Consider the following 18,123-nt stretch of genomic DNA (forward strand, 5'->3'; position numbering starts at 1 on the left):
ATTGGACTGATTAGGAAATGCACACAGATGTCTATAGAAGGTTCTGGAGGTGAGCAAAAACCAAGCCATGAGGTCAAAGGAATTGCTTAGAGGCAGGATTGTGTCTGCACAGATCTGAGGGAGGCTACAAAAGATGTCTTCAGCATTGAAGGTTCCCAAGAGCACAGAAGAGCAGAAGAGCTACCTCGTCAGACCAGGACTCCGCAGTCTATTTACACCTACAGGACAGTGGTCACTCTTTCAGTGATGAAGATGTGCACATCCTGGACAGGGAGGAACGCTGGTTTGAGTGAGGAGTCAAGAAGGCCATTTATGCGAAAAAGGAACAACCATCTCTGAACTGAGGAGGGGGCCATCTTTCACCATCTTACAATGCTGTGATTACAGCCATGCCCCAACTCTCTGTGAATGGTACTCATGGCCATTGATCAATGGACAATTTGCATATCATTGATCACATGGCCCATTGTTAGTCAATGGTGCTAGTTTCGGTCATTATGCAAAGGTACTGTTTATGAGGTTGGAGAAACCTGCAGTCAACTGAGACTGAGGAAGTCACTTGGATGAGTGATGTAACGTATCTCCCTGGAAAAGAACTATCTCCAGATGAACTGAATCAACTTTCTAGAATTTCCTTACCTGGATTATTGAGCACGCATAGAGACCTCTATAATTCTTAAAAGGAAAAAGTTTGGAACAACCTCCACTCCTCGTAAAGTTGGCTGCCCACCTAAACTGAGTAATCGAAAAAAAGAAAGGGCCTTGGTAAGAGAGGTGACCAAAAACCTGATGGCCACTCTAGCTGAGCTACAGAGAACCTCTGCAGAGTTGGGCACAGCTTCCAGAAATACAACTGTCACTACAACACTTCATTAATCTGGGCTTTAAGGCCAGGTGACACATGAAGGCCTGCTTGAAGTTTGGAAAAAGACACTTAAAGGGCTTTCAGAGAATTTGCAACAATATTCTCGGGCCTGCTTGACTTAAATTTTAAGCTTCATGACAATGTTCATCACCTGTGCAGTACCATTTCGGTGGTGAAGCACAGTGATGGACAGCATCATCCTATGGGATTGTTTTTAAGTGGCAGGGTCTGGGAGACTTGACAGGGTTGAGTAAAGCTGAGTGGAGCAAAGTAGAATGCTATCCTTGATGAAAACCAATTCCAGAGTGCGCTGGACCTCAGTCTGGGCCAAAGGTTCATCTAACTTGACAAAGATGCTTAAAAAAAAGCAAAGAAAAACATGGCTTACGGAAAACACAGTGAATGTCCTAGAGTGGCACAACCACAGCCTGAACTTGAACCCAATCACGCCTCTTATGGAGAAACCTGGATGGACACATCTAACCTGACAGAGCATGAGAGGATCTACAAAGAAGAATGGCAGAAAATCCCCAAATCCAGGTGTGTGAAGCTTGTGGCATCAGACCGAAGAAGACTCCAGGCTCCACACTGCCAAAGGGACTTCAACTAAGCACTGAGGAAAAGGCCTGAATACTTGTGTCAATTGGATATTTCACTTTTTTTATTTATAATACGTTTTCAAAAAACTATAAAATCCAGTTTTCACTTTGTGATTCTGAGTGTTGCTTGATGAGGGGAAAAATGAATTTAAATGAATTTAGCACAAGGCTGCAACATCACAAAATGTGAAACAAAGTGAAGGCGCTATACAAACCACACACAACTGCCATGTTCAATATGTACAGCTGGGTAGCTCAGAGAGTTCCACAGTTCAGACTTGAACCATACACGGGACTTTGAATGGTTAATACTCTAGAAGACAAGGAGCAAAAAAAGGAGTGAAATCTGAAAATCCAGGGTCATGTGAAGTTTAGGGAAAATAAATCCATGGATGCCTTAGTAAATGAGGAAGAATCCAAGTCTGAGCACAGCAGACAAATGTCAACTGGATTCCAGTCTACAATGTACAATGCGTTAGCCTTGCTACGTATTCAATCGTCTCAAACTATAATGGTGTCATTGTATAGTCTATCTAATATAGCGCCTTTCATATTTAACAATCTCTCTGTTACTTGAAGGAGAACTTCTCACTGAAGATGCTTTTCTTTGTTATTCATTCATATCACTTCATGTCAGGGAGTGAACTCAGCTCTCCTTTTGACATAATGTGATGAAGTCCACATTCTGATGGTGTTATCTGTAAAAGAGACAAAGTCAGTTTGGTCAGATTGCTTTGCTACATCCTCAGAGTTGAATCCACTTTGGGCCAAACGTTCATCTTTGGCCTGACCTGTGTACACCTCAGATGTTGATGTTGTCCCCTCGATCTACACTTCCATTAAAATTACTTCAAAATGGAACTCGGTCTCATTGTAAGATGGGTATTCTACACTCCTGTAGGATAAAGTGGGACTGAAAATGGACAGATGGGAGCACGACATGATTATAACAAGGCATCAGCACAACCACCGTCTTCAGACATCTAGTGCAGGAGAAGCCATTTGTAAATGTATATGACAAATGTGAAGCCTTGTAGGCTGGTGCCGAGCTCATTAGGGTAAATCAGTCACGTTACCAGTTGACCCAGCGAAGGGAAGGGGCCTTGTCAGATTTCAACTTTGTCGCTGGTAAGCTGTTCCTTCCATGGTGGTTACTGACTTGACCTGGTTTGCCTCGTAAAGGAGAGACTGCGATAAATGCAGCTGGGAATGGCAGCAATGTCCGTGGGAAAAAAAATAAAATGAATGCAAAACCATCATCATTTGGTATCCGCTTGGCTGATTTGTTTTTAAATTTTATTTTATTGAAGGCCAACCAAGTGATATGTTGGCACAAAGAAGGATTTTACTTTTTTATATTTTTTTTATACCAGATGCTGGTTTTGCACATGGACGCACTGCACCCAGTAAGTATGGCGATGTATGCAGTACAGAAGCTTTCAGATTCAACGTACGTGTTGCTGCTGTGTCGCTTTTTTTAAAATGAAGTAGACAGCTTGCTATCCGATCTTATCCCGCCAGTCAAGCCCAATTATTCTTCCAAAATCAACAGAAAAAAGGCTCTTGAAGGTGTAACAGTATAAGCCTCCCCGAATGACAGCCGAGGTGCTTACAGGAGTTACAGCACATCTGTTAGTCACTAACTGGTGTTTGGAACAAAGTGCGTCTTTGGTAAGGAGTGGTCCATGGGCAGCCCCTATTCTAAAGGATCGTCACTGGGGCTTTGTAAATTGTAATAAAACCAAACAAAGCCTTTGTTAATGTCAGGTTACACAGCGGTGTGTGACTAATAGATGTGCTATTGCTGGTCCTATTTTTAAAGTTGCTGTTGTTTTAGAAGTCAAAGTACAAACAAACAAAGTGTCTGTGAAGGTCTCGTTCCACAGCACTAAGTGGTGGTCTATGGGCGGCCCCTATTCTAAAGGATCGTCACTAGTGCTTTGTAAATTGTATAAAGACGTCTTATTACGTAGCAGTACCGATCTAACAGATGCACCAAGGTAGCTCCCATCCTGGTGTTGTTGTGTCCAGTTCAGTCTAATTAAAGGGGTTGTTAAGCAGAATGGCGAGAAAACAACACCAAAAATGATATTTTTTATATGTCACTTACGCCATGCAGTTTGTGGTGATGGCCAAGATATGTTTTTAATCCAGCGTTTTTTGTGCAGAATGAGAGAAAAAAAGTTCCTGATATATTAGACCCTAATGGGGACTCATGCTCTACCATGGCAAACGAAAGAACGAAGAAAACTATCCTCACGTTACTTGTGCTGCGTAATCCACATGTCTGTTATCCAACTGTATGCTCACAACGTTCAAAACACATGTGTTTTTTGCTAAAACAGTATGTCAGCTGTACTCTGAAGCAGATGTCCTTGTCTTTACTGTGTGCCTTCATGGCTGACTGTGCTGCTGCGTCACTAACAGACAACTACTGAGTACAGTGCGATTCTGACGGATGCCATTCTGCCTTCTGGCTTGTGCCAGTCCAGTTCAAAGAACTCATCTACATATCAAGCAGCAAAGGTAAAGATTACTAAAGACTTAATAGCCTGATGCTATGATTCACTTATCAAAATGTTTTGGGCCATGCGTTCCTCAGAGGAGGACATTGGGAGCCGTCCATGATGTTTCTTAAGTCGCCTATTAGTTGCGTTTCTACGGCATTAACGAAATAAGGATTTGCTACGGCAAGACTTTAAATTTGTCTACAGAAGAGTAAGAAAAAGATTTATTCACAGCCAACATTCAATAAACCTGAAAGCTTCTGTAATAAAAAAATAACAAATAAAAAAGCGGAAACATCTTCTGCTGGATTTCCCAACAACAGAGGTACACCGGACATCAACAGGGAATTAATGACAAACAAAATGAGAGAATACAAAAACATTTGAGAAACCCAGCAGAAAAGACAACACAGAACACATCCAAATGACAGGACACGACAAGGACACACATTTTACACATACGCACATGGTAAACAAACCACACATCTCTTTCTGAGTCAGACTTGAGAGAAAAATGAGCCATTTGGGAATGGAAAATCAAAGTGAAGACGACTATGTAACGGTGGGAGCCCTTGGCACAGACAGAGGTTAATGAGGGTTTTGTCTTGATGTTAGAGAACATGTTGGTTTCTTACTTGAGTTGACCACCCAAAAAGTTACAAGTCCACTTATTGAAGACTGGCTAATATTGTCCATGTATTAAAACATTCAGAATTTCCTTATTTTAAAACTCTTCCAGGCACGCAGAGCCAGGTCAAGTTCAGCTGACGACTGGTGGCCTTCACCCAAGTCTCTGTCTGAGCTGTCCTTCCATCTCATGTGACTGAAGAATGATGAAGCTCTGCTTTGCAACTGATGAGGGAGAGCAGATGTGGCTCTTTAGAAACGGAGTCAGACTCATCCAGGGTGGCGTCCTGGACAAGCACTTGGGATTTCAGTCCCTGGTGCCGTTTCATGAACGTAGTATTTGCCCCAGGAGCTAATGCTAAGTCGGTAAATGTATTACACGTTTCAGGCATTACATAAATTTCATGTACTGAACATTAAAAAACGACTGACATTTTAAAAGTGGAATCACTTAATGGAAAATATGAGAAGCTGACGGCCTATTATCTTCACTTGTAATAAAGGCCATGCATTATGATTAAAAGTTCAACCTGCTCGAAACCTTTCTATAACAAATTCTTTAAATCCTACCTTTTGGGTGTAAATGTTACGTTAAGTAACTCGTTATTTGACAGAAAGCTTTTAAAAAATTTACAGAGACATTCTTTTTTAAAGATATTAAAAGGGTGAAGAAATCCCGGAAGGTATATCCATTCAAGATAATTATGATAATTATTACATATACAAGGGGAAGTCAGTAATCATCCGCACTTTTGTAATAACTTTGTTTGGGTTGGCTGTACAGCTTTTCCGGCGGATAAATATGGACTTAGCCTTGTAGAGCACCTCCTTTGTATTCATGTAACTTTCTTTTGAGATTTTTGTTTATGCAAATTTTATATCATCTGGAATTTAATCACTAAGATAAGGTGGACTTGTGCAGGCAGAATTATTAAATATGAAAACAGTGCTAGATATAAAGCAACGGATTTCATATTATTGAACAATTTAAAGTTGCTGTGTTCAATGGTGACGAGAAAACATCTCAGTGATGTTTCTAAATTATTAATTAACAATCTGCTGTATGCAGAATTTCTTACATGCGTTATGAACATCTGACATTTCAAGAAATACGCTAAACACCCTGCCAGATGCAATATGTCTGTTGCAAATAAACGAATCAGAGGCCATGTCAGAAGTGATTCCAGTGCAAGAGAAGGGGAGCAAAAAAGAGAGAAGACAGATCTGTAGACAAGAAGCATTAGCAGCACAACAAGGAACGTCAGGCCTGGGCTGGAGAGCTGAATTCTCAAAATGTCCTAAAACTCACGGCCAAAAATGATTTGGTCAACAAAACAGATCTCCAGCACACTGGTTAACACTTGTCTGAGTGGCCGAGATAGAGTCTATGATGGGACATATCATTGTCCATGTGTTACAATTCCTTTAATTAGCTTGCAGTTTAAATGTAAATTTCTCACATTTGGAATAAGGGCAGGCAGCGTGGTGCCCTGGGTAAGCACTGCTCCTAAAACCACAGTGCTGGTGGTTCAAACTCTACCTGCAGTCTTAAGTTGTCTTGGATAAAGATGTCGGCCAAATGTACAATAATAATGCTGAAATGGAGTCTCCGTCCAGTGGTGATTGTTAACATGGCCGGCCACTAATGAGGTTTGGTTTTAAGAAACTGTCCAAGGAGAATACTACAGCACATTAAATGAAGCAGGATGTGCACTAAGAATGGGTTTAAGCTATGGTGGGATCCACTCATTGAACTGCTGGGTAGAGACTGGGAGTGCATCTAAGTAGGTGCTCCATTCTAAATGAGGAACAAGCGTCAGACCTTACAAACCAAACTGCATGTTGATTATTTTAACAACTTCAATATTGCTGGTACTGAAACAAAAAAATTATATATAATTATGTAAATATGTAAAGAAAAGCCAAGCAAAATGACACCTTTTATTGGCTAACTAAAAAGATTACAATATGCAAGCTTTCGAGGCGACTCAGGCCCCTTCTTCAGGTTTACATCTGATCAGGTTTACAAGGTGTCATATTGCTTGGCTTTTATCTACATTCATAATGGCTAACACGGTACAACACCCTAGTACTGTAAATATGTAATTAAATTATATATATATATATATATATATATGTATATATATATATATATATATATATATATATATACACAGGGGGTCCTCGAGTTACAACGTCTTGACATACAACGCTCACTCCCATAAAAACTTAAAAAAATTGAGAAGTGAGTGTTTCAGCTTACGCCGTTAGTGTCGTACTTACAGACTACGTGGACGAACAAGTTTGGTTGCGCGCGGCGGAAGTACGCGGCGTTTCAGTGATGGATTTGGTGAACTGGTTTGGTTGCACGTGGCACAAGTGTTCCGTTTTGTGTTGCTTTGTTTGGTGACTTTTTGGCCCTTATCATGGCTCCTAAACGAAAGTCAGAGTCTTCAGATGGTAGTGCTTCGAAGAAGAGGAAAACCACCACGACGGAAGTGAAATTAGACAGAGATCAGAAGGAATAAAGGTAAAGATTTTTTTCTGTTACTACAGTGCAGTGTACTGTACAGTATATTTATGTCCTTTTCCTTTCTCTGTGGCTTAGTTGTGTTTTTGTGTTCTAGATTATGATTTTGCAAAGTGTTAGGATAGGTGACTCAGACTCAGGCTAGGGTGTGTTTCGACTTACACCAAAATTCGGGTTACATCACTGTTGTAGGAACAGAACTGTGTCGTAAACCCGAGGACCCCCTGTATATATACAGTGGTGTGAAAAACTATTTGCCCCCTTCCTGATTTCTTATTCTTTTGCATGTTTGTCACACAAAATGTTTCTGATCATCAAACACATTTAACCATTAGTCAAATATAACACAAGTAAACACAAAATGCAGTTTGTAAATGGTGGTTTTTATTATTTAGGGAGAAAAAAAAATCCAAACCTACATGGCCCTGTGTGAAAAAGTAATTGCCCCCTGAACCTAATAACTGGTTGGGCCTCCCTTAGCAGCAATAACTGCAATCAAGCGTTTGCGATAACTTGCAATGAGTCTTTTACAGCGCTCTGGAGGAATTTTGGCCCACTCATCTTTGCAAAATTGTTGTATTTCAGCTTTATTTGAGGGTTTTCTAGCATGAACCGCCTTTTTAAGGTCATGCCATAGCATCTCAATTGGATTCAGGTCAGGACTTTGACTAGGCCACTCCAAAGTCTTCATTTTGTTTTTCTTCAGCCATTCAGAGGTGGATTTGCTGGTGTGTTTTGGGTCATTGTCCTGTTGCAGCACCCAAGATTGCTTCAGCTTGAGTTGACGAACAGATGGCCGGACATTCTCCTTCAGGATTTTTTGGTAGACAGTAGAATTCATGGTTCCATCTATCACAGCAAGCCTTCCAGGTCCTGAAGCAGCAAAACAACCCCAGACCATCACACTACCACCACCATATTTTACTGTTGGTATGATGTTCTTTTTCTGAAATGCTGTGTTCCTTTTACGCCAGATGTAACGGGACATTTGCCTTCCAAAAAGTTCAACTTTTGACTCATCAGTCCACAAGGTATTTTCCCTAAAGTCTTGGCAATCATTGAGATGTTTCTTAGCAAAATTGAGACGAGCCCTAATGTTCTTTTTGCTTAACAGTGGTTTGCGTCTTGGAAATCTGCCATGCAGGCCGTTTTTGCCCAGTCTCTTTCTTATGGTGGAGTCGTGAACACTGACGTTAATTGAGGCAAGTGAGGCCTGCAGTTCTTTAGACGTTGTCCTGGGGTCTTTTGTGACCTCTCGGATGAGTCGTCTCTGCGCTCTTGGGGTAATTTTGGTCGGCCGGCCACTCCTGGGAAGGTTCACCACTGTTCCATGTTTTTGCCATTTGTGGATAATGGCTCTCACTGTGGTTCGCTGGAGTCCCAAAGCTTTAGAAATGGCTTTATAACCTTTACCAGACTGATAGATCTCAATTACTTCTGTTCTCATTTGTTCCTGAATTTCTTTGGATCTTGGCATGATGTCTAGCTTTTGAGGTGCTTTTGGTCTACTTCTCTGTGTCAGGCAGCTGCTATTTAAGTGATTTCTTGATTGAAACAGGTGTGGCAGTAATCAGGCCTGGGGGTGGCTACGGAAATTGAACTCAGGTGTGATACACCACAGTTAGGTTATTTTTTAACAAGGGGGCAATTACTTTTTCACACAGGGCCATGTAGGTTTGGATTTTTTTTCTCCCTAAATAATAAACACCATCATTTAAAAACTGCATTTTGTGTTTACTTGTGTTATATTTGACTAATGGTTAAATGTGTTTGATGATCAGAAACATTTTGTGTGACAAACATGCAAAAGAATAAGAAATCAGGAAGGGGGCAAATAGTTTTTCACACCACTGTATATATCAGTACATATACATTATAGAGTGTGTGTTGGATTCAAAATCAGTTATAATCAAACAGCCAAAACAATATTTTTATTTCAGATCCTCATGATGCTAATTTACTTTCTGTAAATATTCAGTCATACTTTTTCTAACCCACCTGGGCAGTTCTGGGTCATGTAGAGTCATTGTATGTGATGGCAGCAGTGGGCACAAGGCAGGAAGGGGCTTTGGATAGGGCACCGGTACACTGAAAGGCATACTCAGTCACACTTTAGGCCAATTTAGTGTCACCAGTTAACCTAACCTAAGAAACGAGCACCAGAGAATCTGGAAGACAACCCATGGAAAGAGCATGCAAACGTCATGAAGGATATGAACCTGGGACTCTAAAGTAGTGAGACCCCAGCACTAACCACTAAACACCACGTCACATTAAGACGACATTTTTAGCGATTTTCAGTCTTCACCTCGCAAAAATGATGTAAATGAAGGCTAAGGTAGTCAGTGACATGCTCATGTAAGGTCTTGTCTGACGTAGCCAGTGACTCACTGCAACTAGTCTGCTTTGTCTCATGTTTTATGTACCTTGAGAGAATGGATAAAATTAAACAAAGGGCCAAGGTCAAACAGGTTTCATTTTCTCTTTCGTCGTAGGTGCGGTCTCTGTGTGTTGATGAGAGCTGACAACCAATGAATGCTGATCCAGAAGTATAATGCATATCATGAGCTCTGTCAGGCAGCACGTTATTGGCTGTCACATAAACGGGAAAGCTTCGCTCTGCTGGAAAGTCGCTAAATTTGTCAGGCCCAGAAATTTTCATTCAGCAGCTGCGTTCAACACATCTGACATACAACTAACAACTAGAAGTCACATAATATGACATCGGCTTCCTAGCAATGTATTAGTATATATACTTTAATTTCAAAATGCTCTTTACTATGTATCTGATAAATAGGTCAAAAACTGGGACTACTTAAAAAATGATTTAAATGTGGTGTTAACTGGTGTTGCCTTAACGTTACCATCCTTTAATTTGAGACTTCACTTGACTGGTCATCCTTGTAATATTCAGATTAATTCTAAAATATTTTATAACTGTCAAATGTAAAGTGGATGTAGTCATATGTAATTACAATACAAATGTAAAGACCTTCAGACCTCAAAAATATTGCAGATGTACAGTAGATCCACAAGTGGATGCCTTCTCTAAATTTCTCCTGTTATAAATGAAATGGTAAAACTGTAAGATGAATTGGCTCACCTTACCAAGCCTTGTGGTGTGAATATCCAAAACGTGAAAGTATTTGTGTATGTATAAGACCATAAGGGTGCTTGGAAATAAAAGCACCTGGCAGCAAGACAGGAGAACCTGGCACATTGGCAGCTTCACAGATACTTGAACCATTGACACTCTCTATGGGGTTTGCACGTTTCTCCTGTGCGTTGGGAGTTTTGTTTTTTTCGCAATTTCAGTTTCCCTCCCGCATCCCAAAGACAAGCAGATTGGGCTAAGCAGAAACTCTAAACTGGCATCAATGTGGGCATCAGTGCCCAGGATTGCCCACCCAGGTGTTTCCAACCTTGCACTCAGAACTGCCGAAAACAGGCACCAATCTCCCATGGCACTTAATTTGATTAGAGGGGGGTTTGAGAATGCATGTATGAGAGGAAGAAGAAAATAAACTTAGAGCATCTCCTCCATCTAGTGACTTACAAACCTAGGGGGTCTGCTAACTCCTGTGAACTTGGTGGTGGTGGTGGTGGTCGGGGGGGGTGGGGTGGGGGGAGAACGGGACTGTGACGCAAAAGACTAATGGTGTGAAGGTGTTAGTGCGGCATGTGATGAGTCGGACAGACAACATTGCCAGACAGTTTAGTGAGACAGAAACTGAAGGTGACAGCACCCAAACTCGCATGCCCTCTCCTCCATGTTACGGTATACAGTATGTGCATAGAGGAAAGCAAACAGGGTGTGTGACGGCTCTGTACCTGTGACTGCACATCCTGAGCTGATCCGTCTAACATCATCCAGCATTATATCTAAAAGAATGAGACCAAGTTGTTAAGTTATCAATGTAATTGTGCTTCTTCAATAATAAAGGTAATAAGAATATTAATAATAGAAATAAACCAAAAAAGCAAAAGCCCTACACTGCCTGTGCCTTCTGCAATCTCATTTTAAGGATTTCAAAAACTGCTTGATGAATGGGAACTGCTTTTGCCACCTTTTCTAATTTGTAATTTTGAACTTTGTATTTAGTTATTCTGGAACTGTGCAACTTTTGAAATGTTGTGCATTTCTCTTCCAGCCCCCAGTGATTAACACAATTCTAATCATGCAAAGTAGGAAATGCACCACTAACACTGCCTCTATTAATTATGCAGCATTTACATTTAACATAAAGAGCAATTATACAAGATTAAAACAAGGCTTCAGATTGAAAGTTCTCAATGTGCAATTACACAAAGTAATTACATAAAATTCAGCAAGGACGTCGCGCAATTCCAAGTCTTCCATTCTCAGGATTGTCCCCGAATGAGAAAAAAAAAAAAGGCAGGCTTGTCCTTCAAAGGAGTAATGGCAGGCCGACCAGGAGATGAAAGAGCCAAAGAGAAATCCAAAACCACAAGCCAGGCGACAAGGGGGTCAACAAGCGTAATCATCTTATACGGACCAGTAAAACTAGCAAAAAGATTTTTTGAGAAGACATGAAGCCAAAAAAGTGTCAAAACTGGAAAGATATCCGCACAGTTACAAAAAACAAAACGCAAAACAAAAATCTGACAAGAATAAAAAATAAATAAAAACAGCGAGACAAGAAATTAGCTTAGAAAACCAAGAAGGGTGTTTGAAATCTAAGAAGCACACTGGATTTTAAAAGAAGTCGGGACAATGTCAAAAAAACAGAAACGAGTCAAACACAGGGAAATCAAAAAGCTCAGTGACCGGGAACAACACAAAATCGCAAAACACAAAAACAAGAGCCAAAAATCGAAAACCAGAAATATCATCAGGAAAAGGATTTAACAAGGGCAAAGGTTCTGATTTTAATCTGTGAACCTTCACGGTGAGCTTTTAAAGTGACAGTTCACAACCTCAGAGGAGCTCAAAATGACACTGCTGGTAAATAATCAAAATAGTGGCTACAACAACCCAAATAAAAGGATAAAAACAAAACAGGGAGAGCAGAATCTGACATAAATGTGGAGTTCCAATGTGCGGAAGTCCCAAAAAGCACTTCCAATAATGCCCACATAAAATGCCAGGCTAGGTACAAAAGGGGCCTAGAAAAATCCTCACAAAATAAGATTTATTTTTAACAAAAATGCTCTGAATAAATCTGTGAAGCTCCAAAGAGCACAAAGGGCATACAAGGCCTATAAAAGGCAATTCCAAGAGCAAACAAAATCATGAAGATCAAAAACAGAGCAAAGGTTAAAAAAATCCAGAAAATCACCAAAACTCAGCCACTTCAGAGCACATTCATAATGAACCGTCAGAAGAGAAGGGCAATTCCTGGCAGTGATTGGCAGGGGGTGCCACCCACAAACCATAACCAAGGCATAGTACAAAATGTAGATAACAAACAAAAAAACAAAGGATTCAAAAATGTACAAATAGGACATAAAACACGAATTTGGACCTATAACAGAGCCCCTGAGGCAGATGCACCCAATCTGAGTGCTAAACCACACAAAAAACAGCAAGAAAAAAGGAATGAAGACGCAAGACGCTACGCTAACGCCAGCAGCACGGTTTGGACTCGGCGGTGAAGAAACAAAACAACGGCTCACTCAGCCCAAAATTTTTCAAAACAATAAAAGCGCACAAGAAAATCGAAAAACTGACTTCAGAAACTCTGATCTCCTAAAATGATGGAGAAAATAAAACACAGAAAAATGTAACCGAAAGTCCAAATTATAATAAGTCGAAAGGGAACAAAAACTGGTTAGAAAAATAAACAGTCAGAGTAGTCAATAAGGTACGAGAGGATTGTGTTTGTTTGCTATCACACCGCCATCTTTTATAGCTGCACGGCGAGGTGATGATGTCACACAGCAGTTTCCATAGCAACAGTGAACAAAAAAGGTGGTGCCCGTGTACAAGGGGCCCAAAATGGTGAAGCAGGATGCTGACTGCCTTCATGTTAAAAATAAAATTAACAAATAAAGCAAGGAACAAAAATCACTCCAAGGACACCAAAATCTCGACACTCTTGGAATTGCAGCTCACTTCCAAGTGAAGCCATGTTTCATATTGTTGTTTTTACGGCCCTGGGGTTGGAATACTCACTGAATATGCCATTTGAAACACAGCAGTGAGGGTGAGTGTGTCTGAAAGCAGCATATCGGCCACCCTCTACCGTGTGTATTAAATCCAAGGACGGAGTAGTGTGTCAAAAAAAAACTTTTGATAGGAATAAATACAGAAACTTGTGCAAGACAAGCTAAAAATATTAAAAGACTGTTTAAAAAAAAAAATGCCTGTACAGGTTCCCAGTTTAATGCCGTGTCGATTCGGTTGGCACTGTGTGGCCATGTCTCACTCTGGGGAGGGCAATCACCAGTGCACCCACTTTAAGAACTGCGGCTGCGGAGAACTCGCGCTCATCCTGAGAGTAGCTGATCTGATCTCTCAAGGCTGTCACTTCAGGATGGCAGCTCAAAGAACGTCATGGTTCGGTTGTTGCTGGATCCACATCAAAGATGTCATTCTAGAAGAGTCAGTAACCGTCAACCAATCAGACTGCAGACCGCTTGTGATTCATGAAAACACACGCAACATCCTCGGAGCTTGGAGGGGAAGACAATCTGTTAACATTGAAATGTCTAAAGTAAGCGTAACAGAATACAACGTGATCAAAACTGGCTTCATCTGATTCAGGGATGAGGACCACTTCTGCAATTGTTTTAAACTGCACGTGAAATTGTATGCGTTTGTGCATTCGGTCCCTGCTTCGTGATGTCAAAGGCTAACTTCAAAGATGATTGGTTGAAGGTGAATGGCTCCAGAAACCCAGTGGTATCAGAACAATCAATTTCATTCTGATTTAGTGGACGGAAAGGAAATTGGCTTGGAAAGACAACTATGATGAAGCTCTGGGCATAAACGAAACCTGAAGAAATCAAACCCGCCTCCTGGCAGCCGCAGGTAAAAGTAAGGAACCGAGAAGTGAAATGCAGACGGTTGACTTGACGCGAATGGAGCCATTTTCAAATTACAAATGAACCTCACATGATGTCTGCAGAAAATGGAGGAAACCACAGTAGGCAAGAACCCTGGGAGAACACGCAGTGACCAGACAAAGAGCACTCATGAATTTAAAATTTAATTAAAACACACCTTCAAGTATAAACTGGAGTACGTCTAGTAATTTATCTTTACATAATTCATTAACTGGTTAATTAACTAAATAATGGCATCATTTGATTATGATCAAGTCAATGTGATAATTAGTTAGCTAATTAACCTATTAATCCATTTGTTGGTGAGCTTATTAGTTATTTACTTAAATAATTTAGCATCTTAGTCCTCTGAGCAGGGGTCATGAAGAGCTCATTATATTTAAATTAAATATTTCACTGTCATATCAGCCCAGATCATGTCATATTGCATATAATGATGGTTTTCCCATTGCATTAATAACTTAAAATTAATTCATCGATTGATTTATTATTACGAGTTCACTTCTTTATTACTTCATTAGTTAATTCGGTACATGCTGACCATCTGTTGAGGGCTCTGTACCAGGCTGCCAATGACGAAGAGCACCAGCGTTATTTGTGCTTTACGGTGACGCCATTTTGTGTCACGGTTACTACACGTGACTCGAGTGTTACTAGGAGGTGTGTTCCTTAGGAGTCACCCTGAATTGCATCATCTGTGTGACACTATAAAGAACTGCCAGTGGGGACGGTTCACTGTCCAGATTTTGTGGACATTCAAAAGATTTGCAGCTTGAGTTTCTTTTTGGTTTTCCAATGTGCACTGACTTGTTTCTAAAAGAGTCGATTATTTAGGCTTTGATTAGATTCTCTGTGGTTTGTACCTGTCACCTCCAGGTCCTTCTCCTTTTTAATTTAACAGTTAAACACTTGAATCACACTACTTACCTACTGTACCTACTTATCATACAGTAACATGTAATGTGACAACACTTCATAGCAGAGCATAATCAAGCATAGAATGGAACCCAAGTTCCGGAATCTGTAAGTCAGCTTTGGTCAACACTATACCACCATGTTGCCCTTAGAGAAAACCATGACAGAATAATTTGAAAGCAACATGTCAGTAAAAGAAAACATTACAATAATTACATTATTTAGAATTTCATTTCAGTGATTAGTACCACCGCCTCATTGCTTCTGCATCCGGGGTTCAAGTTCTGCTCCTGGTCTTTGTCTGAGTGGACTCTGCATGTTCTCCCTGTGTCTGCCTGAGATGTCCTCTCAAAGATGTGCATTTCAGGTTAGTTGGTGACTGTACATCAGCTACATGTGTGTGTGCCTGTTTAGGGCGGCTGGCTCCTGCATTGTGCACTGTGCTGCTGAGATTGGCTGTGGCCCGACTCAACCCTGAATTGAATTAGATAGATAGATAGATAGATAGATAGATAGATAGATAGATAGATAGATAGATAGATAGATAGATAGATAGATAGAGTGAAAGGTGCTATATAGATAGATAGATAGATAGATAGATAGATAGATAGATAGATAGATAGATAGATAGAGTGAAAGGTGCTATATAAATAGATAGATAGATAGATAGATAGATAGATAGATAGATAGATAGATAGATAGATAGATAGATAGAGTGAAAGGTGCTATATAGATAGATAGATAGATAGATAGATAGATAGATAGATAGATAGATAGATAGATAGATAGATAGATAGAAAGGTGCTATATAGATAGATAGATAGATAGATAGATAGATAGATAGATAGAGTGAAAGGTGCTATATAGATAGATAGATAGATAGATAGATAGATAGATAGATAGATAGATAGATAGAAAGGTGCTATATAGATAGATAGATAGATAGATAGATAGATAGATAGATAGATAGATAGATACAGAGAAAGGTGCTATATAGATAGATAGATAGATAGATAGATAGATAGATAGATAGAGTGAAAGGTGCTAGATAGATAGATAGATAGATAGATAGATAGATAGATAGATAGATAGAAAGGTGCTATATAGATAGATAGATAGATAGATAGATAGATAGATAGATAGAAAGGTGCTATATAGATAGATAGATAGATAGAGTGAAAGGTGCTATATAGATAGATAGATAGAGAGAAAGGTGCTATATAGATAGATAGATAGATAGATAGATAGATAGAGTGAAAGGTGCTATATAGATAGATAGATAGATAGATAGATAGATAGATAGATAGATAGATAGATAGATAGAAAGGTGCTATATAGATAGATAGATAGATAGATAGATAGATAGATAGATAGAACTTTTTGATTTAACAGGTTATATGTTATATTGTTATAATGTTATATTGATATGCGCATTCAGTAACATAAAACTGCCAAAGCATACGGTATAAGCACATATCAATTTAAATATGAAGTAATAAAGTAATAAGCTGCTAAAAGTTTGATATAATTTGTTTCAACTACGTGCAAAGGTGGAATTTTAAAAACATCTATTTCCCTGCCATCCAGAACATTCCATAAATTCGACTTACAAACAGCACACTTGCTGTGGCCTTCTTCTCAGGGACTCTCTAAGTCACATGCTTCCCAGCTTCCAGCACTGTAACTGTTGACAACACTACAGCCCACTAGTGACTAAAAAGCTGACAGGCCAATCAGTGACCTCCTTTGGTAGAAGGTGGGCTGTGTGTCCCAGTGATTAAGGAACTGGATCTGAAATCACCAAGTTACAGGGCCAGCCCTGATGCCCGACTGACTCACTGTGAGATCTTGAGTGTGTCACGCCATATGTCCCCACTCCAACAGTAAAGGTCAGGTGTAACAGGTGTTCTGTGTATCTGTACTCCTAAAGTGCCTTCAGATCGTGTTTACTATTGAAAGGTGCTAACTGCAGGCTGTTATCACGCAGCACTTCCTCAGTTTGGAGTTCTTAGGTGACAACACAAACTTTCTGCTGTTTTATGGTGATGCAAGTGAGGTATTACAATAAAAGGTGCACCGATAATCGACTTCAGCATCTGTGCTGCCCCTCCACACGGATCAGGACCAGAACCATGCTCGGTGGCCACTGATGTTTTAACTAAATGGGAAGATGCATTCCATTGGTAGATTAGACTGGGAAATTGTACCACGGCAGTTTACTGATTGGTGCTGGTGAGATCTCTTTAGTAATCTTTAAAACAATCAAAGCAGAAAGGAGGTGACAGAAGTGAAGAAGAGAAGACAGCTGAAGAGATGAGGTGAGGCTGAAAAAAGTGAAAGAATAAAAGGTGAGCATTCAAATAGACCAAGAAGCACATGAGATGGGAGAGCTCCTCTGACCTCTGATCCTGCAGGCCCCGCCACTCTGTCATACCATGAGCCTCACGCAGCGTCTCTGGTGTGCCACTTGAGTGGCTGGCATCGGAGATAAACTGAAGGGAACTGCTGAGAGAGACACTTGCTGTTGGTGGGAGGAGCTAAGAGATGGAAGGTGTGGTGCCCAGCCAATCAAAACAACTGTGGTTCCCTTCATATGAGTCACAGGGGGCTCTTGTGACATACTGTATTAAGGTTAACCATATCTCTAGGGGTCACAGTGTTGCTCCCACTTGTTTTTCTTTTTAATATTTTTTTATCTGTATTTCTCAAACCTTGTATGACTTCACACGCACAGTTCAAACTAAGGGCTACGCTCGTTATTACAGCCTTGAGCTGACGCTTCATTACAATTTTGCTTTTTTTATTCCATGTGGGTTTTCACAGGTCTTTTGGACACAATTTTGTATTATTTTGATCATCTGGATCATCAAATAATTGTACAATGACGGAATTGGCATTTGAGCTCGAGCAAGGTTGTAATAAAACAAATAGTGAACAGACTCTTATGACAACAGTCGTCCCTTGGCCACACTGTTGCTCTGCAGAACACTATTTGTGCAGTACTGTACTGTACATTGGTCACTGCATGGCATGCACAAGGCACAAGGGGGC

At 40.2% G+C, this 18,123-nt stretch overlaps 1 protein-coding gene across 14 annotated transcripts in view; it reads right to left on the minus strand.

Moving 5' to 3' along the window:
- Positions 1-18,123, minus strand: part of cacna1g (calcium channel, voltage-dependent, T type, alpha 1G subunit) — a 453,630-nt gene that overhangs the window by 51,474 nt on the left and 384,033 nt on the right. For 10 of the 14 annotated variants that reach the window (XM_051936495.1, XM_051936490.1, XM_051936486.1 and 7 more), the window contains one exon: positions 10,960-11,010. The exons of the other annotated variants lie outside the window; for them this stretch is intronic. In XM_051936495.1, the coding sequence (XP_051792455.1) occupies positions 10,960-11,010 (51 nt within the window). The remainder of the gene's footprint in view (positions 1-10,959; positions 11,011-18,123) is intronic. 14 annotated transcript variants of the gene reach the window in all.

This window comes from Erpetoichthys calabaricus, chromosome 14 (assembly GCF_900747795.2).
Source record: "Erpetoichthys calabaricus chromosome 14, fErpCal1.3, whole genome shotgun sequence".
NCBI classification, from domain to species: domain Eukaryota; kingdom Metazoa; phylum Chordata; class Cladistia; order Polypteriformes; family Polypteridae; genus Erpetoichthys; species Erpetoichthys calabaricus.